A 19,346-nucleotide genomic window follows, 5' to 3' on the forward strand; every position below is an offset into this window, starting at 1 on the left:
GGCACGTGATCGGATCACTTCACCCCAGACTTCAAGATTAGAGTGCCTAGTGCATCTTGCGCTGGTCAAGTATCAGGAAAGTCAACAATGATTTCTTCTCCGTGAAGCACTAGTAGCACAACAATTTATCAACTCACTGTCAGTTACCTTCTTGTATGCTCCTGTTGTTGACCGGCAGCTTGCTTGGGATGTCTCTTCATGATTGACATTTGAACGGTGTTGTAGTCTGGCGAGGTTCAGTCAATGTTCTACGTCTATTCGAGCTATGTCGATACAAGATAGCAAAGAGCCAAGAACAACTACGCGTTACCTTCACTCTACATAGTACCTGACTCGATGACGTGAGGCATCCTTCCGGCTACGCGTCTGCTTCAGGCTAGCGTCGATCGTTGGTTGATGCGACGTGGATGGCCGGGCGCGCTTGCGCAATAACAATTCCGGGTTCAGACGTCGCTCAAGCATGCCGCGTAAACCTCGTATCCTTCCTGCAAGACTGCATCAACAGTTGTTGCCAGTATGAGTGCCTTGGAGATATCTAGCGAAGTATGTGACGTTCCAAATGGCACCCATGGGACGAAGCGTAAGTATCCACGTGCGCTATGCAATGCAATGCAAGACACACAGTCCAGGCCAAGCACTGACATTGCCACTGACGATAGGCCGCCGGAGTTCGACTGTGCTCAATCCAAGGAGTTATGTCAAAGAGAAGCTTTGGACACAAGCTCCAGTATTTACGGGTAGCACCAACTTTGAGCCACTTGCAGATGCGAAGAACATCTTGATCACTGGGGGCGCCGGCTTCATGTACGTCGCATCGAAACCACAGGAAGCGCGACGTGTGCGTCTTTTCGAACCTATCACGAGCGCAAGACTGATATGGACACAGAGCCTGCTGGTTCGTACGCCATCTAGTCCTTACGTACCCCCACTATAATGTGGTTTCCTTGGACAAATTGGACTACTGCGCAACACTCAACAACACGCGCATTCTCGATAGCCGACCGAACTTCACATTCGAGCAGGGCGACATCACCTCGCCTGCTACTGTGAAGCGTGTGCTCCGTAGACACAAAACCGACACCATTGTCCATTTTGCGGCGCAATCGCATGTTGACCTCAGCTTTGGCAACTCGTACGAGTTCACGCATACAAATGTTTATGGAACACATGTCTTGCTCGAGAGAGCGAGGGAACATGGTGTCAATAAATTCATACACATCTCGACAGATGAGGTGTATGGTGATGTGCCTGTTGGCGCAGCAGACCTGGGCGAAACGAGCATACTAGCACCCACAAATCCATACTCGGCCAGCAAAGCAGCGGCGGAGATGATGGTCAGCGCATACCGGAGCAGCTTCAAGCTACCCCTAATTACGGTCCGGGCGAACAATGTATACGGGCCACATCAATTTCCCGAGAGTAGGTGACGTTTCCACTCGGAAAGTGACGCACAGGTCTGATGGCGATGCAGAGATTATACCCAAATTCATCATGCTCTTACAGCGAAAGCGAAAGCTCCTCCTCCACGGCGACGGCTCACCAACGCGGCGTTACCTCTATGCAGGAGATATTGTGGATGCTCTGGACACCATTTTGCACAAGGGTGACATTGGACAAATTTACAACATTGCCTCCAAGGATGAGATATCGAATACGGAGATCTGCTACCGTCTCCTTGATAATTTCGGCATCTCGCGAGATACGACGAGCGAATTAAAACAATGGATTCAGTATACCGAGGATCGTCCCTTCAACGACCAGCGGTACGCAACGGATGGATCGAAACTTGCTGCGCTGGGATGGCAGCCCAAGACAAGCTTCGAAGAAGGCCTTCGCATAACTGTGGATTGGTATCGTAGATTTGGCGAAGTGTGGTGGGGCGATATCAGCCGGGTTCTGACGTCTTTTCCCGTGGTAACAGGAAATGAAATCAGGACGAAGGAGGAGCACGAAGATTTACCATCGTCCGACGGTGAGGGGATACACGAAGAAGATAGTGCAGTATGGACAGTCTAGCAGACGTCCTGGTTGGGCATTGGGCGTTAGGCGATGACGGGCGACGAAACAAAGGCCGTATTATGTGTAGTATAAGATGGTTGCGACAAGAAGCAGCATTTAGATACCCCGATAAAGGAGACAACATGTACCACTGATTCGCTGTTGTTTTCTCTCTTGCTCTATTTTTGCGCACATGTCTGCTTTGTTTTCGGTCTGAATGTGCATGTCCACTGGGGCCTTGCGTGAGTGGCATGACCAGGGTGGTCGTAGCAATATGCAGGGACCAGAAAGTTATGGGCCCAAGCAGCCCAACCCTTTCAAGCGTAAACCGAGAGGCTCCCCGTGGCGTTAGTCTGCATTGGCAAGTTAAGAGCAGAATATTCTCAACTGTTTACCAAGGAGCAAGCGTTGCCAGCGTATGATCGGTGTGGCCCGCAAATGTCTGCGTACACTGCCACAACCAGAGCGGTGGCGTACCTGAACTCCGCCTTCTAGATAGCGTCAGCTTCTTCTGGGCGCTTGAATGGATTGAAACACCAGACGCCCCGGCCTACCGTCGCTCAAACACCCCTCATCTCCCGTGCGGCCTGCATATATATATACACACACATCCAGCCAAAACTGCCTTTTATTTCTCAATTGCAACGCCTCGCCATCCTGTCGTGATCTTGGAGCGCAACATCTGTTGTTGGCGCAATCGATAAGACGCACCCCACAATTAACTAGCTGCCTTTCCCGATCCATTCACCCCTACAGCGACCCAACACCCGCCCTCGATCCAACCTCCACCTCGTACGCACAAACACCGTCCTCACACCTGCAGCCAACACTCTTGTTTTTAAGTTAAACGTCTCCGCATTCTGATACATCATCATGGGCTTGTTTGGCAAGAAAAAGGACAAGGGTGCTGAGGCTGAAGACAGCAACCGCTCCGCCCTTTTTGGCAGCCGCAAGGGAAAAGAGAGCCCTGCAGCTCAAAACCCCTATGCCGCCCCTCCAGCAAACGACCCCTATGCCCAGCCGCCTCCCTCATACTCTGGCGGCCAGGATAGCTCTTTCCGACAAGAGAAGACGCCAGCGGTAACCGGACCAGGCCAGGCTTATGGACAACGACCTGGTGGCTATGGTGCTCAAGGAGGTAGCTACGGCGCTCAGTCAGGATACGGAAACGACCAATACGGAGGCGGTCCACCCCAGCGCCCTGGTGGTTACGGCGGACTCGGAAGAACTGCCTCGAACGACACCATGGCCACAGACGCCGGTCGTAACGAGCTTTTCGGTAATGCTGCCCAACGACAACAAGGACGCCCACAGCAAGAATCAGGCGGTTATGGACAGAGCGGTGCCTATGGCGACAGCCAGAGCGGTGGATACGGTGGTGGTGCTGCTGGGGGGTATGGCTCTACCCCTGGTGGCTACGGCACCTACGAGGACCGCCAATTGACGGCCGAAGAACAAGAAGAGGTCAGTTCCCCTGGACCACTCACTCGCAACATGTGCGCTGACCTTGTGCCTTCAATACTATAGGAAGACATTAATGCCACGAAACAAGAGATCAAGTTTATCAAGCAGCAGGATGTTTCCAGCACAAGAAACGCTCTGCGTCTGGCTGAGCAGGCTTTGGAGACTGGTCGAGGAACTCTGTCCACCATGGCAGCACAAGGAGAGCGCATCCACAAGTACGACAATACCAAGCATATTCTCATGCAGCACCTAACATCGCTATAGCACCGAACGCAATCTCGATCTTGCCTCTATCCAAAGTGACAGGGCTTCAGGGCAGACTAAGGAGCTCGCCCGTACGTACTTTATCTTGGCTGATGTTCAAACACCAATACTGATTTATTCTAGGAATCAACGCAAGCATGTTCTCCATCGTACCTAACCCCTTCACCGGTAACTCGAAACGTGAGAAGGAAATGCAACGAGCCATGGACCAGCACACACGCGACCGCGAGACGCGCGAGGCAACAAACAAGGCTGCCTGGGAATCAGCTGCACGTGCAAACCAAGCACAGCGCGGAATCCAAAGTGCTGGTGCTGGAATAGGAGGCAACAAGGCCTCGCTTGCCCAGCGATCAAAGTACCAGATGGAGCCCGACTCTGAAGACGATGAAATGGAGAATGAGATTGAGAACAACTTGGGTATGTGGTTTTGTGCTGTTCCATGGACAGCAAACTTGCACATTGATGTGAAGTAAAAGTAACTAACGTGAACTGTGAACAGACCAACTCCATATTGCAGCCAAGAGCTTGAACCAGTTGGGTCGCGCAATGGGTACCGAGGCCGATAAGCAGAATGAGCACATTACCCGCATCACAGGCAAGACGGACAATGTCGATGACAAGATTGCGAGGAACAGGCTCAAGCTGGATCGTATTCATTAAACTTGCTATTGTTTCCAACTTTTTTTGTCGATTAATCCTCGAAAAAAATACATGTCCATGGACTGGGCCTGCACATGGTTAGATGGTGGAAACGATGCTTCTCTTTTTTTTTTTTGACCCTTAGTTTGGAACACAAAGGCAATGGTACATATATGAATTGCATCTAGGTGTTTTCTTTTGGTCTCTGCCATACTTTTTTCTTCCAATTTGCACAACTAACATCCATACAATATGGGGGGGGGGGGGGGTTTTTTTGAATTGGGCATTTACTCGTTACTAATCTGAAGCGTCATAAAATAAGAAAAAGAAGCGTCTACATCCAAGACTCCATTTCCCCCCTCCTCCTCTTTTCCAATCCTCTCTTCTCTCTCATCCAAGCAACAATTTGTAAGTCGCCACCTCAAACGCCCTAACTTCAACCTCGACACCCGTCTCCATAGCCTCTGCGTCCCCAGTTCTCAGCGAGCAAATCCTCAGCACCTCGGTATTTTCCTCTTCATCCTCGAGCGCATTCACCTTGGTCACCTTTGTCACGTTCAAATTGCCCCACGTCAAAACACCTTTACTCTTGCCACCTAGCGCATCGTAAATGCGTAGAATAACGCTGTGGCCCTTTTTGACCGGCAACTCGCCCCTCGATACGTCCTCGTCGTCTTCGCCACGCTTGATAGTGTCGAGAACAAGATTTGGAGCGTTGTAAATGTGGAACGGGTTGAGGAGACTGGCATCGTGCTTGTCCTGGGTACTACTAGTGCCCACAATCTTGAGGGGGTTGTTGAATTCAAAGGCTTTGCGGATGGTGCGGTGGTCCAGCGGGCCCTCGTGTGGGAAGATGGCGTAGCGCGTCTTGTGGTTGCCCATGTCTGCGTGTGCGTCTGGGGCTTTGGGGGCGCGGAGCAGAGAGAGACGCATGACGTTTCCTGCGGTTGCGAAGCCGTACTTGTTGTCGTTGAGGATGGAGACGCCGTATGTAGCTTCGGAGAGGTCGGCCCATTTATGGCAGCAAACTTCGAATTTGGCCATGTCCCACGACGTGTTGTAGTGCGTGGGTCTGCGTACGATGCCGAATTGTGTCTCGTAGCTGGCTTCGGTGTTGACAATGTCGACGGGGAATTCCACCTTGAGGAACTTCATCGTCTCGTGCCATTCGATTTCTGCGTCGAATTCAATGGCTGATGGAGTGGTACCAGCAGCCGGCAGGGACATTGTTGTTTTGATCCACGACTTGTCTGAGATCTTGGTTTCGACTTCCAGGCTCACCCGGTGCATGCTATTCTCGGTGATGGTGACTTTGCTGGGTTTAAGCTCCTGGCGTGACTTCAAATGATACACTTCTACATCCCACGCCTGCCAGTAGAGTGGCTTGTCGTCAAAGATGACAAGCTGGCCGGCTTTGGCGCCCTTTGGAATGAGCTCACGCTTAGCTTGAATATCGAAGAGTGAGGTAATAGCGCCGTCGGTAACCTCTACCTCGAACTGGGAGTTACGCATCTGGTAGACGTTGGGGCGAATCTCTTCAATGAATGCCTTGGATTCAGGGATACGGGAAGCCATTGGAGCGATTTCCAGGGCTCCAAAGCCCTTGTTCGATCCATTGCTGTAGGCGAGACCATATCTGGTCTCTTCTTGACCGTATACAGACTGGCGTGCCCCAGCAGGAAGTTTGATGACCTCACAGCGATTCCATGGCAAAGTGTTGATGGCCATGAGCTTGGTGTTTTCGTTCCAGGTGATGTGGTCACTGAAGCCCAGCTCAGCCAGCGCGTCAGAAAGCAGTTTCTCCCCGGTAGCGAAAACCGACGCATAAATCTATAGCAATCAGCAATATCCTGTGGAGGTGTTATAGGCAATGACTTACGCGATCAGAATCATCGTAGCACATCTCAATTGAACTTCCAGGCAGACAATCGTGGAACTGGCACAACAAAACATTCTCCCACATGTCATCAATCTCCTTCTTCGGATACTTGTATGTGCTCTTCTTTCCGAAGCCATTCTTGATGGTTGCCAATGTCGCAAGGTATTCGATATCTCTAAGCATAATCTCAGACTTTCTGTTGTTGCGCTTGTTGTTTGCCTGGGTGGTGTATGTTCCACGGTGGAGCTCGAAGTACAGCTCGCCGTACCATGTTACCAACTCATCGCCATTGGCCACCTTCTTTTCCAGACGGTCGAAAAAGTCATCGGCAGAGTCACCGAGCTTGACGCGAGGCAGCAGTCCGGCAGTATCGCTTATACCACGGCATCGCCTCAGCTTCTCCAAGTGCTGCCATGTTGGGCCACCACCTCCATCTCCCTTTCCAAAAACAAGCAGCGAGGTTTTGTCTTGGTCAAGGGACTTGTGCTGTGTAACACTGCGTTTGACATCACCAAAATTGGCCTCGCATGTGTATGTTTCGCAGGGCGGCATGTGGCAGATGACTTGGCTGTTGTCGAGTGAAACCCAGTTGAAAGTGGTGTGGGGAAAGTTGTTGATGTTGTTCCAGCTAAGCTTTTGTGTCAGGAAACGAGTCATTCCTGAGATGCGGCAGATTTGTGGTAGCTGTGAGGAGTACCCGAAGGTATCTGGCAGCCAAAAGGTGCGGCAACGCTGGCCAAATTTGCTTTCAAAGTAACGCTGGCCGTACAAGAACTGCCTGATTAGCGATTCTCCACCAGGCAGGTTAGTATCGTGTTCGACCCAGCTACCGCCAATCGGCTGGAAGCTACCCTCCTTGACCTTCTTCTTGACACGATCAAATGTGGATGGGTAGTATTGCTCCAACCATTTGTACTGTTGTGCCTGGGAGCAGCAGAAACGCAACTCGGGATAGCGGTCAATGAGATCACACTGGTTGGACCAGGAGCGGTTGACTTTGCGCTTGGTCTCATCAAAAGGCCACAACCAACAGGTGTCGATATGACAGTACCCAATACCATGGACAATAGCTTCTTGGTCGCCTTGGTATACCTTGTGTGAATCGACATTATTTCCGACATACTCGGCAGCAATCTTACGTGCTGCCTTGATGCTCTCTCGACTTCCGTTGCCAGCAATGAAGGTATCCATGATGCGATTACAGACCTGCTGTGCATCGTGGATTTGGGTTGAATCTGAAGGGAACTCACGGGCGGCATCTGATATCTCCCAGAAGTCAAAGTAGAGTCCTCTGGCGTCTAGATTGACAGCCTGGACCTCGGCAGTGTGGAGGGTGTAATACCTGTCGGGATTCGGTGGTTGAATAGAGTCGCCACCAGGCGCGTTGCCGAACATGCCGTTACAGGCCATCTCAATGTAGAAGGTATGCTCCTTGCCGTCTCTAAACGCCTTGGGCAGTATCCATTGTGTACGCTCACCTCCGCCCGTCAAGCCATGGACGGTACGTCCATCTTCAGTCCAGATCAAGCCCTCGTTGTTGGCGTCCCAGACGAACTCAAGATGTTCCTTGTCTAGCAAGTAGTCGGGAAGGGTGAGCTGGACCTTGAACCAGTGCGTCGACCAACTGGGGCCAAAGGATTCGCCGACCTTTGTCGGATGGAACGCGTGTGATGTCGCCTCATCGAAGAGGGGACGCGAGAGATCTGGAGGCGAGTAGACGGATAGCTTGATCCACTCGGGACCCGACGCGACGGCTTCGGTGAGCTTGCTATATGATGTATAAGCATAAGATGCCTAGGCCTGTGGGTTGTGGCCACTACTGCTCCGAGAGCTTACCCTATGAGACTCTGTTCTCGGTATTGGCCACCATCGAAGAACTGCCTCAAGCGGCTCTCGTAGATGCTATGAATCTGCTTGCCGACCGGACCATCGGATAACTTCGGGTAGTCGTTGGCTACCGTCACTGGTATAATACGATGTGATTCTCCGCCCATGGTTGATAAGATGAAGCTGTCAAATGTGGAGCTTCGTGCGTGGGTTGAAGGAGAGATGAAGGCTTAGTGTATCAGCTGAGAGCTGCTAGAAGAGTACAAGAGCTCTGTGTACCTTGCATGAGCTCCATGTTGGGGGAAGCTCAGCTTTCCCCGCATCTTGGCGGCCAATGGCCCATGCTCCTGCTCCCGTACGTATCCACTACACTACCCGCTCTCCCGCACGCCTCCATGCACGTGATCAACCTGGATATGTCTTGGAATTATTGCCACACCTACGCTCAGCATCTGAAGAGAACTCGGATTAGCATGCTGAAGTAAGTACTGGGTGTGGATGTAGAATGCTCCGAGTCCCAGCTACTCAAAAGCGACGAGAATACGGGTCGGCCTACAAGATGTAGTATAAATGTCATCAGACTAACAAAAAAAGGAGACATTTGTATTCTCGCGTGTTGAGCTGCAGGTCCTAAATTCAAATTCATCTACACCTACAAAATTACTTTTCCCATCCACCCATCATCTCCCGCAATGTCTCTGGTCCCAGATTTCCATGCTTCATCCAGGACAGCAATGTTGTACGTGGTTGAAGTGGTGTCCCACTTTGAAGGCGAAATTCTTCGCATCGCTCCTTCGTTACACTTGCTTGCACGGGGTTCAGACGCATAGAGGGTTGTAATGGCTGGGATGTTGGTCGCTAACCTCTGTCTGGATGGTATAGCGACAGACTCGGCGGTTCCTTCTATGAGCTGGACAAACAATATTACAATCAGCTACCTGTAGGATTGGAGACATGACGTTTCATACAATTCAATAGCACCTTATTTTCATAAATCATTGGTAATCTCTCATCTTTTAACTTGGCGGCCCTTGGGGGCAGAAGTGTCTCTTCAAAATCATTTAGTGAGGACTTGACGTCAGACCCGGATAGTAGGATTTAGCAGTCCACAAGACCCCTAGGCTTATTTATTTCGTAATCCACTAGCGTAGGAGCAATGATATGCGAAAGTAGGATGTCGATTTACACGCTTGATAATTCGACAAATCTCTTGCCCGAGCGACGCGCTTCCCATGGGCGCTGTCAGTCTCACATGCATCTGGGAAGCCCAGACTAATGTCCACGACTAGTATCATACGGGAGGGTAAACGTCTCGGACTGCAGCTGAAAGAGCTAATAGGCCTAGGATATTGCAGCGCAGACTCATGGCGTGCATATCTGCGCAGAATGCATAGCGGCAGACCAGAGGGGGGAACTTTATCGTCGGGTGGGATCAGCGGCTAGACGGTGAGGTCCACACCGATTGGCGTTAGTACGATCGAAGCACAATGACCGTGCTATTACGCCAGCCAAAAGCGGATCACGCTGAAATATCATTGATGTCATTGCGGTACGCTTGTGAAGGGTGGAAACGCTGGTGGTACCACGGTCGTGAGGGGATCTGGGCGCGTCGCGAATTGGGGAGGGGGGGCTTTTGATGATGTACTTGATGTGAGGTGGCTGGCGTGAAGAAAAAGGAAAAGGGTGTTTGTTTGTGCCGGGAACGAATACGTCAGTGGAAGGAGGCTTGAAACTGGATAGATGATTGCATTTGTCGGTTGGATTGATTGTTTAAAATGCGCCGTGTTTTGCCTCGCAGCAACTGTTTGGTGGAAAAGGTCTACCACGTCTGTCAGCTCACAGCAGTGCCACTACACCTTAGCATTCGAAGTTAAGCAGTCGCTATGCCTTCAAAGACGAACGACAAGTATAGGGATCTAGAGGTCCGCGAGCCAGTCAAGGGGGAGGTTCAGGGAGGGGGCAAGGAATGCGCGCCAAGTCAGCGGTCGGCTACAAAGGTACGAGGCGATATGCGCAAGAAGTGGGCATTTGATTAATGCCATGCAATTGTAGGGGCAGATGATGGCATCGGAACACAAGAAGCGAGGAGACGACGACGACGACGACAGGGTCGACGAAAAACACGAGACAGCCACAGACGAAGAGTGCAGCTCTGCGAAGGGATACGTCAAGATTAACAAGAAGAGCGTCAGCGACTGCACCACGCACTGGGACGACCCCGAATATATGGAAAGCAATGAGCGGGAATATCGAAAGTTCCAGCAAGAGGAGCGCAGGTCCAAGGGCGGTAGGTCGTATGAGGAAGAGGAGGGTGGGAAGAAGCGTGGGCGGGGAGCGAACGCGGTAAGCCCAAACAAGAAAGCAAAGAACACAGGGGGAGGTGACGGGGAGCCAACAGGGGCAGGCGGAGACAAGACGCGGGTTCCGAAGAGGGGTCAACCGGTGCAGTGGCATGGGCAGGGTGGGATTGATAAGGGCCAAGTGGTCGAAGTGTTGTACGAGGAGAAGGAAGTTGAGGGCAAGAGGGTTGAGGCGAGCAGGGAAGACCCGCGGGTGGTAGTCAAGAGCGACTTGTCAGGGGAGGCTCGGGTGCTGGAGCCAGAAGGCGTGTACTTTGAATAGAGTGCAGGCAGGTGGTGTAGCATTGAATGCAGAGTAGCTTGGAGAGCGTGTCCAATTGAGTGTATGCCGCGTGCATGGTTCGTTGAGCAGGTGGCGATTCTCACTAGCGCGACGCTAGTGCCGTGGTGGTGGGGCGCATTACATACTTGGTGTACGTGTGTAGGTACAAAGATACAACAGGCGTACATAGCATGTACTGACTGTAGAGCAGAGTGCGTGTTTGGGTGCTGCACATGCTGGGACATGCTCGGGAGAGGGGAGAGGGCGCTTAGTGGTGGTGGAGCATGGCAAGTGGGCAGCAGGGACAGACGGGCTCCGTGGTAGCATGTAGCTAGCTGTGTGTAAGTAGATGGGAGGTCAGTAAGTCGACTTGTGTGTATATGGTTGCCAAATGACCGCGGACAAGGCCTTGCTGACGTAGTGGGGCCAGACCCACATGGATGCACGACGGGGAAGAGGCAAGGGAGCAAGCGGGCAGGCGGTGATTGGGCGCATGGCAAAACTGTGCGTGTTGTTGCAGCAAGGTCAGACTTTGTATCCGAGGCGACGCTGCAAGGTTGTGGCGAGGGGCTCATTGTTGATGGCCGGGCAATAGCCAGCGCCGCAGTGCAACGTCTGGCAGGTTGCCGTGGTGTTTGGTGCCGAGCACTTGTCGTGTGCTGGGCGTGAGCTGACAGGCTGGGCTGCGGTGCCATGTAGTGTGTGTGTATGGGACATGTATACTTGTTTGTATGGGGAGCACCGACAATAGCAGCACCACGACCAATAGCACCGGCAGCAGCACCAGCACCCGTACCAGCGCCAACAGAAAAAAACAGCATCAGCAACGGGGCCAAAAACAACAGCAGCAGCGCAGGGAGAGCCATGCAGTTGAGCCAGATGTTGCCGGGGGCATGCGGCAGAGAGGCGGTCTGGTCGGTGGTGGTGGCATGGATCAAGATGCAGCAGGAGCAGTGGCAGTAGTGGCTGTGGTGAAGGAGGAGGTGGTCGTGGTCGTGGTGGTGGCAGCAGCAGCAGCAGCAGCAGCAGCAACAACAACAACAGCAACAACAGCAACAACAGCAACAACAGCCGTAAGCACACCACTTGGCAGCGACGGCATTGCCATGCTTGCGTACAGCAGGCCCAGATGCAGTGGCAGGCCATGTCTGCATGCCAAACATAGATGCGTGGACAAGCACTCGGCCCCGTCGCTGGCGTGCCGTTGTGCTCTATGGCTTTGGCAGCCGGGATGGTGCAGCGTTGAGCAGCGTGGGGCGGGCGCAGAGGGCGCGCCGTGCGGCAGAGGGTAAGCAGCATCATCTGCACCCGCCGGCTGCTAGCCTCCGCCCTGCACGGCGCTTTTCCGTGTGACTTTCACTCGACGCGTGCGGGCTGGCGACTTTTGCCAGCTGGATAGCGCTGCCCACCCACGACCTGCCCTCGCTGCATCCCTCGCCCGCCTCCCTCGCCCACCCCTCGCTTGCCCGACCGCGCTGCTGCACGACGCCGTTGCTGCGTCCACTTACCTCTCCCGAGCCGCCTCCTGTCGCTCTCACACGCTCGTGCTGCCGGCTGATACATCCACCCTCTGCCCCTCTCTGTCTCTCCACCCACCCACCACATCCACCAGTCCACCCCCCAAGCACGCCCCAAAAAATAATACCCACCCGCCGCGCTCTGCTACATCACCACTGCCTCCTCCTCTCCCTCCGCTGCCTCTGCTGCCGTCAAACCACCTGCTGCCACCGCTACTCGGCCCCCCCAGTTGCACTGTCCAATCCTCTGTCTGGCTCCGCAATGCAGCTGCTCTAGACTCGTCCTCGTTGCAGTCAGCACCGCACTGCACCACAAAGCCGGAACACGCCTCCTACACTCGACGCCCGAAGCCCTCCCGGTCCATCTCAGAGCCCTCCAACATGGTCTTGGGAGCCTCCTCTTCATAGCAAAGCACCAACACGCCCTCGGGCACCCGCGCCCCCCCATCCCCTCTGCCTCCCGACCTCGGGTCCGAGCAACCAGAGCCGCACGCGCGGCATTCGTAACCCCCAACAGCACCAATGGCTGACGACAAGAAACCCACGACACTAGCTCCCCCCGCCGTTACGGCACTCAAGCATGAGGCCACCACCTCGCCTGGCCACCGACATGGCATGGAGAGGACCGTTAGCCAGGACATGCGCAACGAGCGTGCAGACCTCAAGGAGGCTGCCGAGCACAGCCTGAACATCATCATGGACCTGGACCTCGAGGGCAAGATCCGCTACGTCAGCCCCTCGTGGACCGATGTCATTGGCACTCTGCCCGCCCAAGTCACGGGCAAGCCGGTGCTCGATTTGATATGCTCCGGCGCAGACGGCTTCGCTCAAGCAATCGAGTCCGTCCGAAAGGATGATTCGAGGAGCCACATTGCCCGTTTCACCATCCAACTAGGCCCCCATTCGATTCTGCGCCAACGCCGGCCCAGGCACTCTGTTGCCCAAGGCCAAGAGTCTACGCCACGCTCGCCAACCAATGTGCCCGACGACGAGGAGCAGTTCCTCAACGTAGAGGCTCAGGGCATCATGGTCTACGATCGAACAACTGGGGCCGAGAGCCACGTACGTACCGGAATACATCGACGACATTCGCACAAAACTACTAACTAACACTTGCAGACCATGTGGATGGTGAGACCCTCGGTCATTCGTGAGGTCACCATTGATCTTCCAGAGGTCCTAGTCGAGGCCCTTGGTGTCGGAGCAGAAGTCCTCGCTCACTACCTGACTGGGCTGGCCGAACAAAGTGCCACGGATCCTGGAAACTGTGCTCCGCCACTACCTGTTCTCTGCCGCATTTGTGAACGGCAGATTACCCCTTGGTGGTTTGAGAAGCACTCTGAACTCTGTCTCCAGGAGCACCGCGCAGAAATGGACGTGCAAATGGCCCAAGAGACTCTTGCAGAACACCGCAACGCCATTGTCAAGGTCCTCGACACTCTCGAGTCTCACAGCCAGCGATCAAGACCCGCCTCGATAGATTCCGTACAACCCCTTCAACCCGCCGAATACAAAGGCCTCATTATCCACTCGACATCGACTCCCTCTTCGGGCAGCCCTTCTAGCACTCCCTCTGGCCGCAACTCTCCAGCATCCCCGCCCTCGCGATCTCGCGAGCGTTCCGAGCGCCCATCAGGGTTTGGCCATCATCGTGCACGGTCATTTGCCGTCCGAAGACCCTTGGCGCGCATCGTTGAGCTAGTCCTCGACTTATGCGACACCGCTCTTGAGATCAACACACCAGCGGTCAAGGACAATACCCGCGGCCAGTCAGTCGCAGAGATCCGCACCCAATCACCACAATCTGAGAATCGCATCTCGCAGGTTCTCCAATGGCAGTCGCCCACCACGGGCTCAGCTGACCATACTGAGGGCCTCAAGTTGTTGTGTGAAGACACGAGTAAGCTTGCAAGAGCAAAAGTTGACGCCGTCACACGCCACCGACGTGTTCTCGAGTACTCTGAGCGGCTGCGCATCGAATTCGACATTCTGGTTCAGGAGTGCATTGAAGCTGCCATTCTGAAAGCTGCCCGTATCGCTGCAGGCGAAGACAGCTCGTCCGAGGAGGATGAGCGACAGGAAGAAGTACAGTCAGATGCAAATGACACAGATACGGCTACCGACATAGCCCCCGGCGAGGAGGGGATATTCCCATGTTCATATGATCCCCCCTCTTCAATGGCGCATGCCCTGCGCAGCACATCAGATGCCTCGTTGCCAGCACGCGTGGGACGCCGCGAGTCTTCGGTGGCTGGCTCCAATAGATCTAGCAGTCCAAGGGGAGGATGCCAAACACCACGGTCACATGTTGGGGCCATCAGCATAGCAACACACAATAAGCGCCAGTCCATGCATTTTGAAAGTGACACTGGTGCCGAGAGTGACACCAGCATGCGTTCGTCTGTACTCTCCGGTCCGCGCCGAGCCGACTCGCCCGCGACCTCCGATGTTGGCTTGGGCAGGGTAGCTAGCTCGCGAGAGCGCAAGCGCAAGAGCTTGATACTGCCGAGTGTCATGTCCAGCCGGCAGCAATCACCAGCTCGCACCATGGTGCCCCCGCCTTCTTCGCCTCTTCGGACAACCAAGCCACGCCTTCCCAGTGGCGTTGAAGGCATCCACTCACCAATCACCTCACCCGTGCTGCAGACAACCGAGTTTTCGTCGCCGGCCATGATGCACACGATACAACATCACCGCAGACAGTCGTCTACTGCTGGCTCAGATGGCCCGAGGCCGATTTCCCCTCGCCTCATTGCTTCCACCCAGCCACAGCCACGGGCAGTTCCCCCGTCTATCAAAGATTTTGAAATCATCAAGCCAATCAGCAAGGGCGCCTTTGGTAGTGTTTACCTTGCAAAGAAAAAGTCGACTGGCGAGTATTATGCCATCAAGGTCCTGAAAAAGGCCGACATGGTTGCAAAGAATCAAGTCACCAATGTCAAAGCTGAGCGTGCCATTATGATGTGGCAAGGCGAGAGTGACTTTGTCGCAAAGTTGTACTGGACCTTTTCGAGCAAAGACTATCTGTATCTGGTCATGGAATACCTGAATGGTGGCGATTGCGCTTCGCTGATCAAAGTTCTTGGAGCTCTGCCTGAAGATTGGGCCAAGAAGTACTTGGCTGAGGTTGTTCTGGGGGTAGAGCATCTGCACAGCCGCGGCATTGTTCACCGCGACTTGAAGCCTGACAATCTTCTCATTGACGGCAAAGGCCATCTGAAGCTGACTGACTTTGGTCTGTCACGCATGGGTATGATTGGCCGTCAAAAGCGTGCCCTGAAATCAGTGGAACCGGCACCCGACCTGCTGAAGACAGGTCCCTTTCATCGTGCAACGTCTGTGGGGTCGTCACGGTCTGCGTCGTTTGACCTTAACCACTCGCCTTCGCAGACACCGGCTATGACACCAGCGCTTACCGGTGATATCGGCCAGCCATCATACTTTAGCCTGAACCGAGAGACTTCGCAGCAAAGCCGTGAACGGTCGCGACGGCCCTCAGGAACTCGGAGCGACAGTCAAGACAGTGATGCTCTGCAAGCCATGTTCCGCCGTTTTTCAATAGTTGACGACTCGTTTAGTCACCCCCGCGGAAGATCGCCGATAGAAGAGGAAGCGCTCAGTGACGACGGATCACCAGATCCATACGCAGTACCCGTCTCGATGAGCCACAGCGGACTGGCTCAGAACAGCGTGCTCGGCCCAACCTCTACAATGCCACCTCCGCCCATGACCTTGTTTGACCCTGAAGACAGCGATCGGCGGTTCGTTGGCACTCCTGACTATCTGGCTCCAGAGACTATTGCAGGCAATGGCCAGGATGAAGTCAGCGATTGGTGGTCCCTAGGGTGCATCTTGTTCGAATCGCTCTATGGGTACCCACCTTTCCATGCCGATACCCCAGATGAGGTGTTCCAGAATATCCTTGCGCGGAAGATTGACTGGCCAGCGGACGACGATGAGCTCTACGATATTTCAGACGAGGCAAAAGATCTGATGAATCGACTCATGTGCTCGGATCCGACCGAGCGATTAGGTGCAAACAAGGACGAAAAGTTTGCTAGTGGTGGTGAGGAGATCAGAAGCCATCCCTGGTTCGCTGACATCAACTGGGACACGCTGCGAGACGACGAAGCCTCGTTCATTCCTGCACCTGAAAACCCAGAAGACACAGAGTACTTTGACTCTAGAGGAGCAGCCATGGCCAACTTCAATCCAGAGTTCGAAGACCAGGCTACTACACCTGCAGGTACGCCCAGTACCGACTACCCTGATCGACCTCATGACGCTCTATCTAGAGTACGGTCACAAGTGACCGTGTCGACCATGAAGCGTGGACTCATCCCGCTTCATATCCCAGCCCATGTTCGAGAGGGCAGGACGCGGCGGCTTAGCGAGCCCATGGCTGCTGACGATTTTGGCAACTTCAGCTACAAGAATCTACCGGTTCTAGAAAAAGCCAACAAGGACGTGATTCAAAAACTGCGTGCCGAAGCTATGCTCCCTCAGAACAAGCCAACACCTCCTCTGCAATCGCCCAACGTTACATCGCCTTCACCGTCTTTGGAGAACAGTCCAATGTTGCCTGGTTCTCTGAAACGTACACTTTCTACCAACAGAGCCCCTGGACGGCCATCGTCTCCTTCCGTCAGCGGGCCGCATTCTTCTCCCAGTCGTGGCTCACAGCCCTCGTCGCCGTTGCTCGTACAATTCAGTACTGGACAACACCACGACCGACGAAAGACGTCTAGCAGCTCGTCTACATTGTCGCACTCGACGAGTAACCCTTCAACACTACAACCCGGTGTATCAGGCATGAGGCCGTCTCCGGAAGGCATTTCGCCAATCAAACTCCCCAAAACCCCATCATCGACAGGGACATCTCAGGACAAGACTGCAGCTGGACAACGCCAGACATTTACAGGGTCCGCCATCGCTGACTCGCCTCGGGCTCGATCGCAGACAATTGGATCTCAAGAAGAGGACCTTGTACACAACTTGCTGCCAGGGCACTACAAGCGAAGAAGCCAGGTACTTGATGTCTCACCGTCATCATCCGATACAGAGGATTCTCGTGCCAAAGCTCTTCTCCGCGTGCAGCGACGCAGACAAAGTTCTCGTAGGCTGTCTCAGATCAGCTTTGGCGACGGCCCATTCTTCCGGCCACTGGACGTCTTGATTTGCGAGGACCATCCAGTATCTCGACTTGTCATGGAAAAGCTGCTGGAAAAGCTGCGTTGCCGTACATTGACAGTTACGAATGGCTCCGAGGCAATCCGTTACGCCATGGGAGAAGTCAAATTTGATGTCATCATGATGGAGTTCCGGCTGCCTCAAGTCAATGGCGCAGACGTTGCCCGCATGATCCGCGACACAAAGAATGCGAACACGCACACTCCTATTGTTGCTGTCACGGGCTATCTCAAGGAACTTCAAGCGCCACACTACTTCGACGCCCTCATTGAGAAGCCACCCACGGTTGCTAAGCTCACCGACACGCTAAGCAGGTTGTGTCAATGGAAAGCGCCCCCGCCAGGATGGACGCCAAGTCAATCATTCCCGTCCATCATGCCTGCTTCTGGCCTCCGTCAAGAGTCTTCTCGCCAGGAGGACAGCCCCTCTTCGCATTCGTCAGGCTTCCCGGCTGTGCCCTCGGCCAGCTACCGAGGCTCTAGCCGTGAAGACTCGATTAGCTCTAGCTTCTTTGGCGACAACGACAGTCGTGCAGGCGAGGACATACCTGTCAGGATCCACAACGCAGACGATTGGCGGGAGCGAGACATGGCGCGTGCCATGGGTGGTCTGGCAATTGGGGATGATGCCGCTAATGCAGATACCAAGAATGCTCCCTCCAATCGTGGCGGTCCACCTGACCTACCCCACGGGGACTCCACACAACCTTCTCTCGAGGAGGCAACGATCCGCCGTCAGAGATCGACAGAGCAAGTGGGTGCAAAGCGCCGTGTACTCGAAACGCGAAAGCATGAATCAGCAGAGTCTGGTGACGACGAGGACGACGAATTGGGCCATGCTCCTATCCGTACTCGGAGCCCTAAGTCGCGACCAAAGTCCACTTCGAAGCTCGGCATTGAAATGATGCGCACCAACAGCAGAGGTAGTGTCATTTCCGTCGAAGACCCTGGCCAGCCAGATACAACGTTGCCTTCGTCCCCGCCTCCCATGATTACAGAAGACCGGGCAGCAGAGGAATATGAAGGTAACCTTCCTGCATCCGGGTTTGCACCTTCATTGCTCACACCGCCTGTCATCTTCCCTGAACAACCCGGCGATGACGTCGAGGAGTTTGTCATGGAAACGCCAAAAGCACAAAAGGAAACAGCTAGTCCAGATCCAGATCCGACACCCAAGGCAAAGAATACCTTGCCGAAGCCGAACAATGCGAGCGATGACTAGACTGTATCGCACCTGTGGTTTGATACTTTGTTAGTAAATTGTTCATTTGCCTCTACAGCTTAAGTATGTTTTTGGTAGCATGGTGTTGGTGGTGTTTCTAATTGGTAGTGTACCGGGAAACGACCATTTGCCTATCTTCGCTTGCCCTGCCGTCGGCTTTTGAGTAATCGGCATTTCTTGTTTTTTGTTTTTGTTTTTGTAGTGCTTACCACTACTTCTGTTGGCGAAGCGTTACATGCTAGCCGGAAAACAGTCTTTAGTTCGACCAAAGCAAGCAATGAAGCTTTGTCTATATAGTTGAAAGGGGAGGGGTTTTTTTTTTTTCAAAAAACAACACTTGGTGGTGGATGTGACTTTATTTGGAATGTATCAGGGAAGAGAGAGAGAACGAGATGGTCTCTGGAAAGGGAATCAGGGAAGGCGATTTTTGGCCATCCGTTCGCTCTCTTTTTTTTTATATAACTTTGTTGTTTCTAACGTTTGTATATACCCAATTCCACAACGAAGTGCTCGTTGGGGGTATATCTACGAGAACCCCGTCGCTCATTCTTTCCATGTAGCTAAGTTTGTTGTAGCTGGAGGGGTGTTTTTTTTTTCGTTGCCCGCTTCAGGCATGTATGGTGTGTATGTACCATTATCCGTACGTAGGTTGAAAACAAAAGAATTAAGTTTTTGTCTAAGTACATTACCATGTATTCTCAATAATATTGACATATTTTGCCTTG

The 19,346-nt window shown here is 53.4% G+C and overlaps 6 protein-coding genes across 6 annotated transcripts; 5 read left to right on the forward strand and 1 right to left on the reverse strand.

Moving 5' to 3' along the window:
- Window positions 1-500: 500 nt before the first annotated feature.
- PSV08DRAFT_362014 (uncharacterized protein) lies at window positions 501-2,151 on the forward strand. The gene is made up of 4 exons (XM_014226234.1): window positions 501-580; window positions 660-804; window positions 887-1,419; window positions 1,472-2,151. The coding sequence occupies exons 1-4, from the start codon at window positions 517-519 to the stop codon at window positions 2,014-2,016; spliced, it is 1,287 nt and encodes a 428-aa protein (XP_014081709.1). The 5' UTR covers window positions 501-516; the 3' UTR covers window positions 2,017-2,151.
- Window positions 2,152-2,750: 599 nt separating this feature from the next.
- Window positions 2,751-4,827, forward strand: PSV08DRAFT_362015 (uncharacterized protein). The gene is made up of 5 exons (XM_014226235.2): window positions 2,751-3,462; window positions 3,526-3,677; window positions 3,727-3,797; window positions 3,850-4,143; window positions 4,226-4,827. The coding sequence occupies exons 1-5, from the start codon at window positions 2,872-2,874 to the stop codon at window positions 4,384-4,386; spliced, it is 1,269 nt and encodes a 422-aa protein (XP_014081710.1). The 5' UTR covers window positions 2,751-2,871; the 3' UTR covers window positions 4,387-4,827.
- Window positions 4,621-8,366, reverse strand: PSV08DRAFT_409578 (glycoside hydrolase; the record flags this gene model as incomplete). The annotated part of the gene is made up of 4 exons (XM_014226236.2): window positions 4,621-6,195; window positions 6,245-8,012; window positions 8,081-8,198; window positions 8,351-8,366. 4 exons carry the CDS (start codon window positions 8,364-8,366, stop codon window positions 4,756-4,758), a joined length of 3,342 nt encoding a protein of 1,113 aa, XP_014081711.1. The 3' UTR covers window positions 4,621-4,755.
- Window positions 8,367-9,799: 1,433 nt separating this feature from the next.
- Window positions 9,800-10,544, forward strand: PSV08DRAFT_295903 (uncharacterized protein; the record flags this gene model as incomplete). Its single annotated transcript, XM_066092607.1, has 1 exon — window positions 9,800-10,544. A coding segment is annotated over exon 1 (413 nt), but the record flags the coding sequence as incomplete, so codon positions are not given.
- A 2,146-nt stretch (window positions 10,545-12,690) lies between these two features.
- PSV08DRAFT_389966 (uncharacterized protein) lies at window positions 12,691-18,938 on the forward strand. Its single transcript, XM_014226238.2, has 2 exons — window positions 12,691-13,272; window positions 13,330-18,938. Exons 1-2 carry the CDS (start codon window positions 12,733-12,735, stop codon window positions 18,619-18,621), a joined length of 5,832 nt encoding a protein of 1,943 aa, XP_014081713.1. The 5' UTR covers window positions 12,691-12,732; the 3' UTR covers window positions 18,622-18,938.
- PSV08DRAFT_295915 (uncharacterized protein) lies at window positions 18,645-19,299 on the forward strand (the record flags this gene model as incomplete). Its single annotated transcript, XM_066092608.1, has 1 exon — window positions 18,645-19,299. A coding segment is annotated over exon 1 (289 nt), but the record flags the coding sequence as incomplete, so codon positions are not given.
- Between the last annotated feature and the right edge of the window lie 47 nt (window positions 19,300-19,346).

Source organism: Bipolaris maydis (genome assembly GCF_028858645.1).
Source record: "Bipolaris maydis strain C4 unplaced genomic scaffold PSV08scaffold_6, whole genome shotgun sequence".
NCBI lineage: Eukaryota > Fungi > Ascomycota > Dothideomycetes > Pleosporales > Pleosporaceae > Bipolaris > Bipolaris maydis.

What these genes read in the sequence shown, in the direction of transcription:
- PSV08DRAFT_362014 (XM_014226234.1), top strand. Translation starts at nt 517, where the DNA reads ATGAGTGCCTTGGAGATATCTAGCGAAGTATGTGACGTTCCAAATGGC. An exon ending in TGGCACCCATGGGACGAAGC is followed by an intron (nt 581 to 659) that starts GTAAGTATCCAC and finishes CACTGACGATAG; the next exon opens with GCCGCCGGAGTTCGACTGTG. An exon ending in ACTGGGGGCGCCGGCTTCAT is followed by an intron (nt 805 to 886) that starts GTACGTCGCATC and finishes ATATGGACACAG; the next exon opens with AGCCTGCTGGTTCGTACGCC.
- PSV08DRAFT_362015 (XM_014226235.2), top strand. Translation starts at nt 2,872, where the DNA reads ATGGGCTTGTTTGGCAAGAAAAAGGACAAGGGTGCTGAGGCTGAAGAC. An exon ending in GCAGACTAAGGAGCTCGCCC is followed by an intron (nt 3,798 to 3,849) that starts GTACGTACTTTA and finishes GATTTATTCTAG; the next exon opens with GAATCAACGCAAGCATGTTC. An exon ending in TGAGATTGAGAACAACTTGG is followed by an intron (nt 4,144 to 4,225) that starts GTATGTGGTTTT and finishes AACTGTGAACAG; the next exon opens with ACCAACTCCATATTGCAGCC.
- PSV08DRAFT_389966 (XM_014226238.2), top strand. Translation starts at nt 12,733, where the DNA reads ATGGCTGACGACAAGAAACCCACGACACTAGCTCCCCCCGCCGTTACG. An exon ending in CAACTGGGGCCGAGAGCCAC is followed by an intron (nt 13,273 to 13,329) that starts GTACGTACCGGA and finishes TAACACTTGCAG; the next exon opens with ACCATGTGGATGGTGAGACC.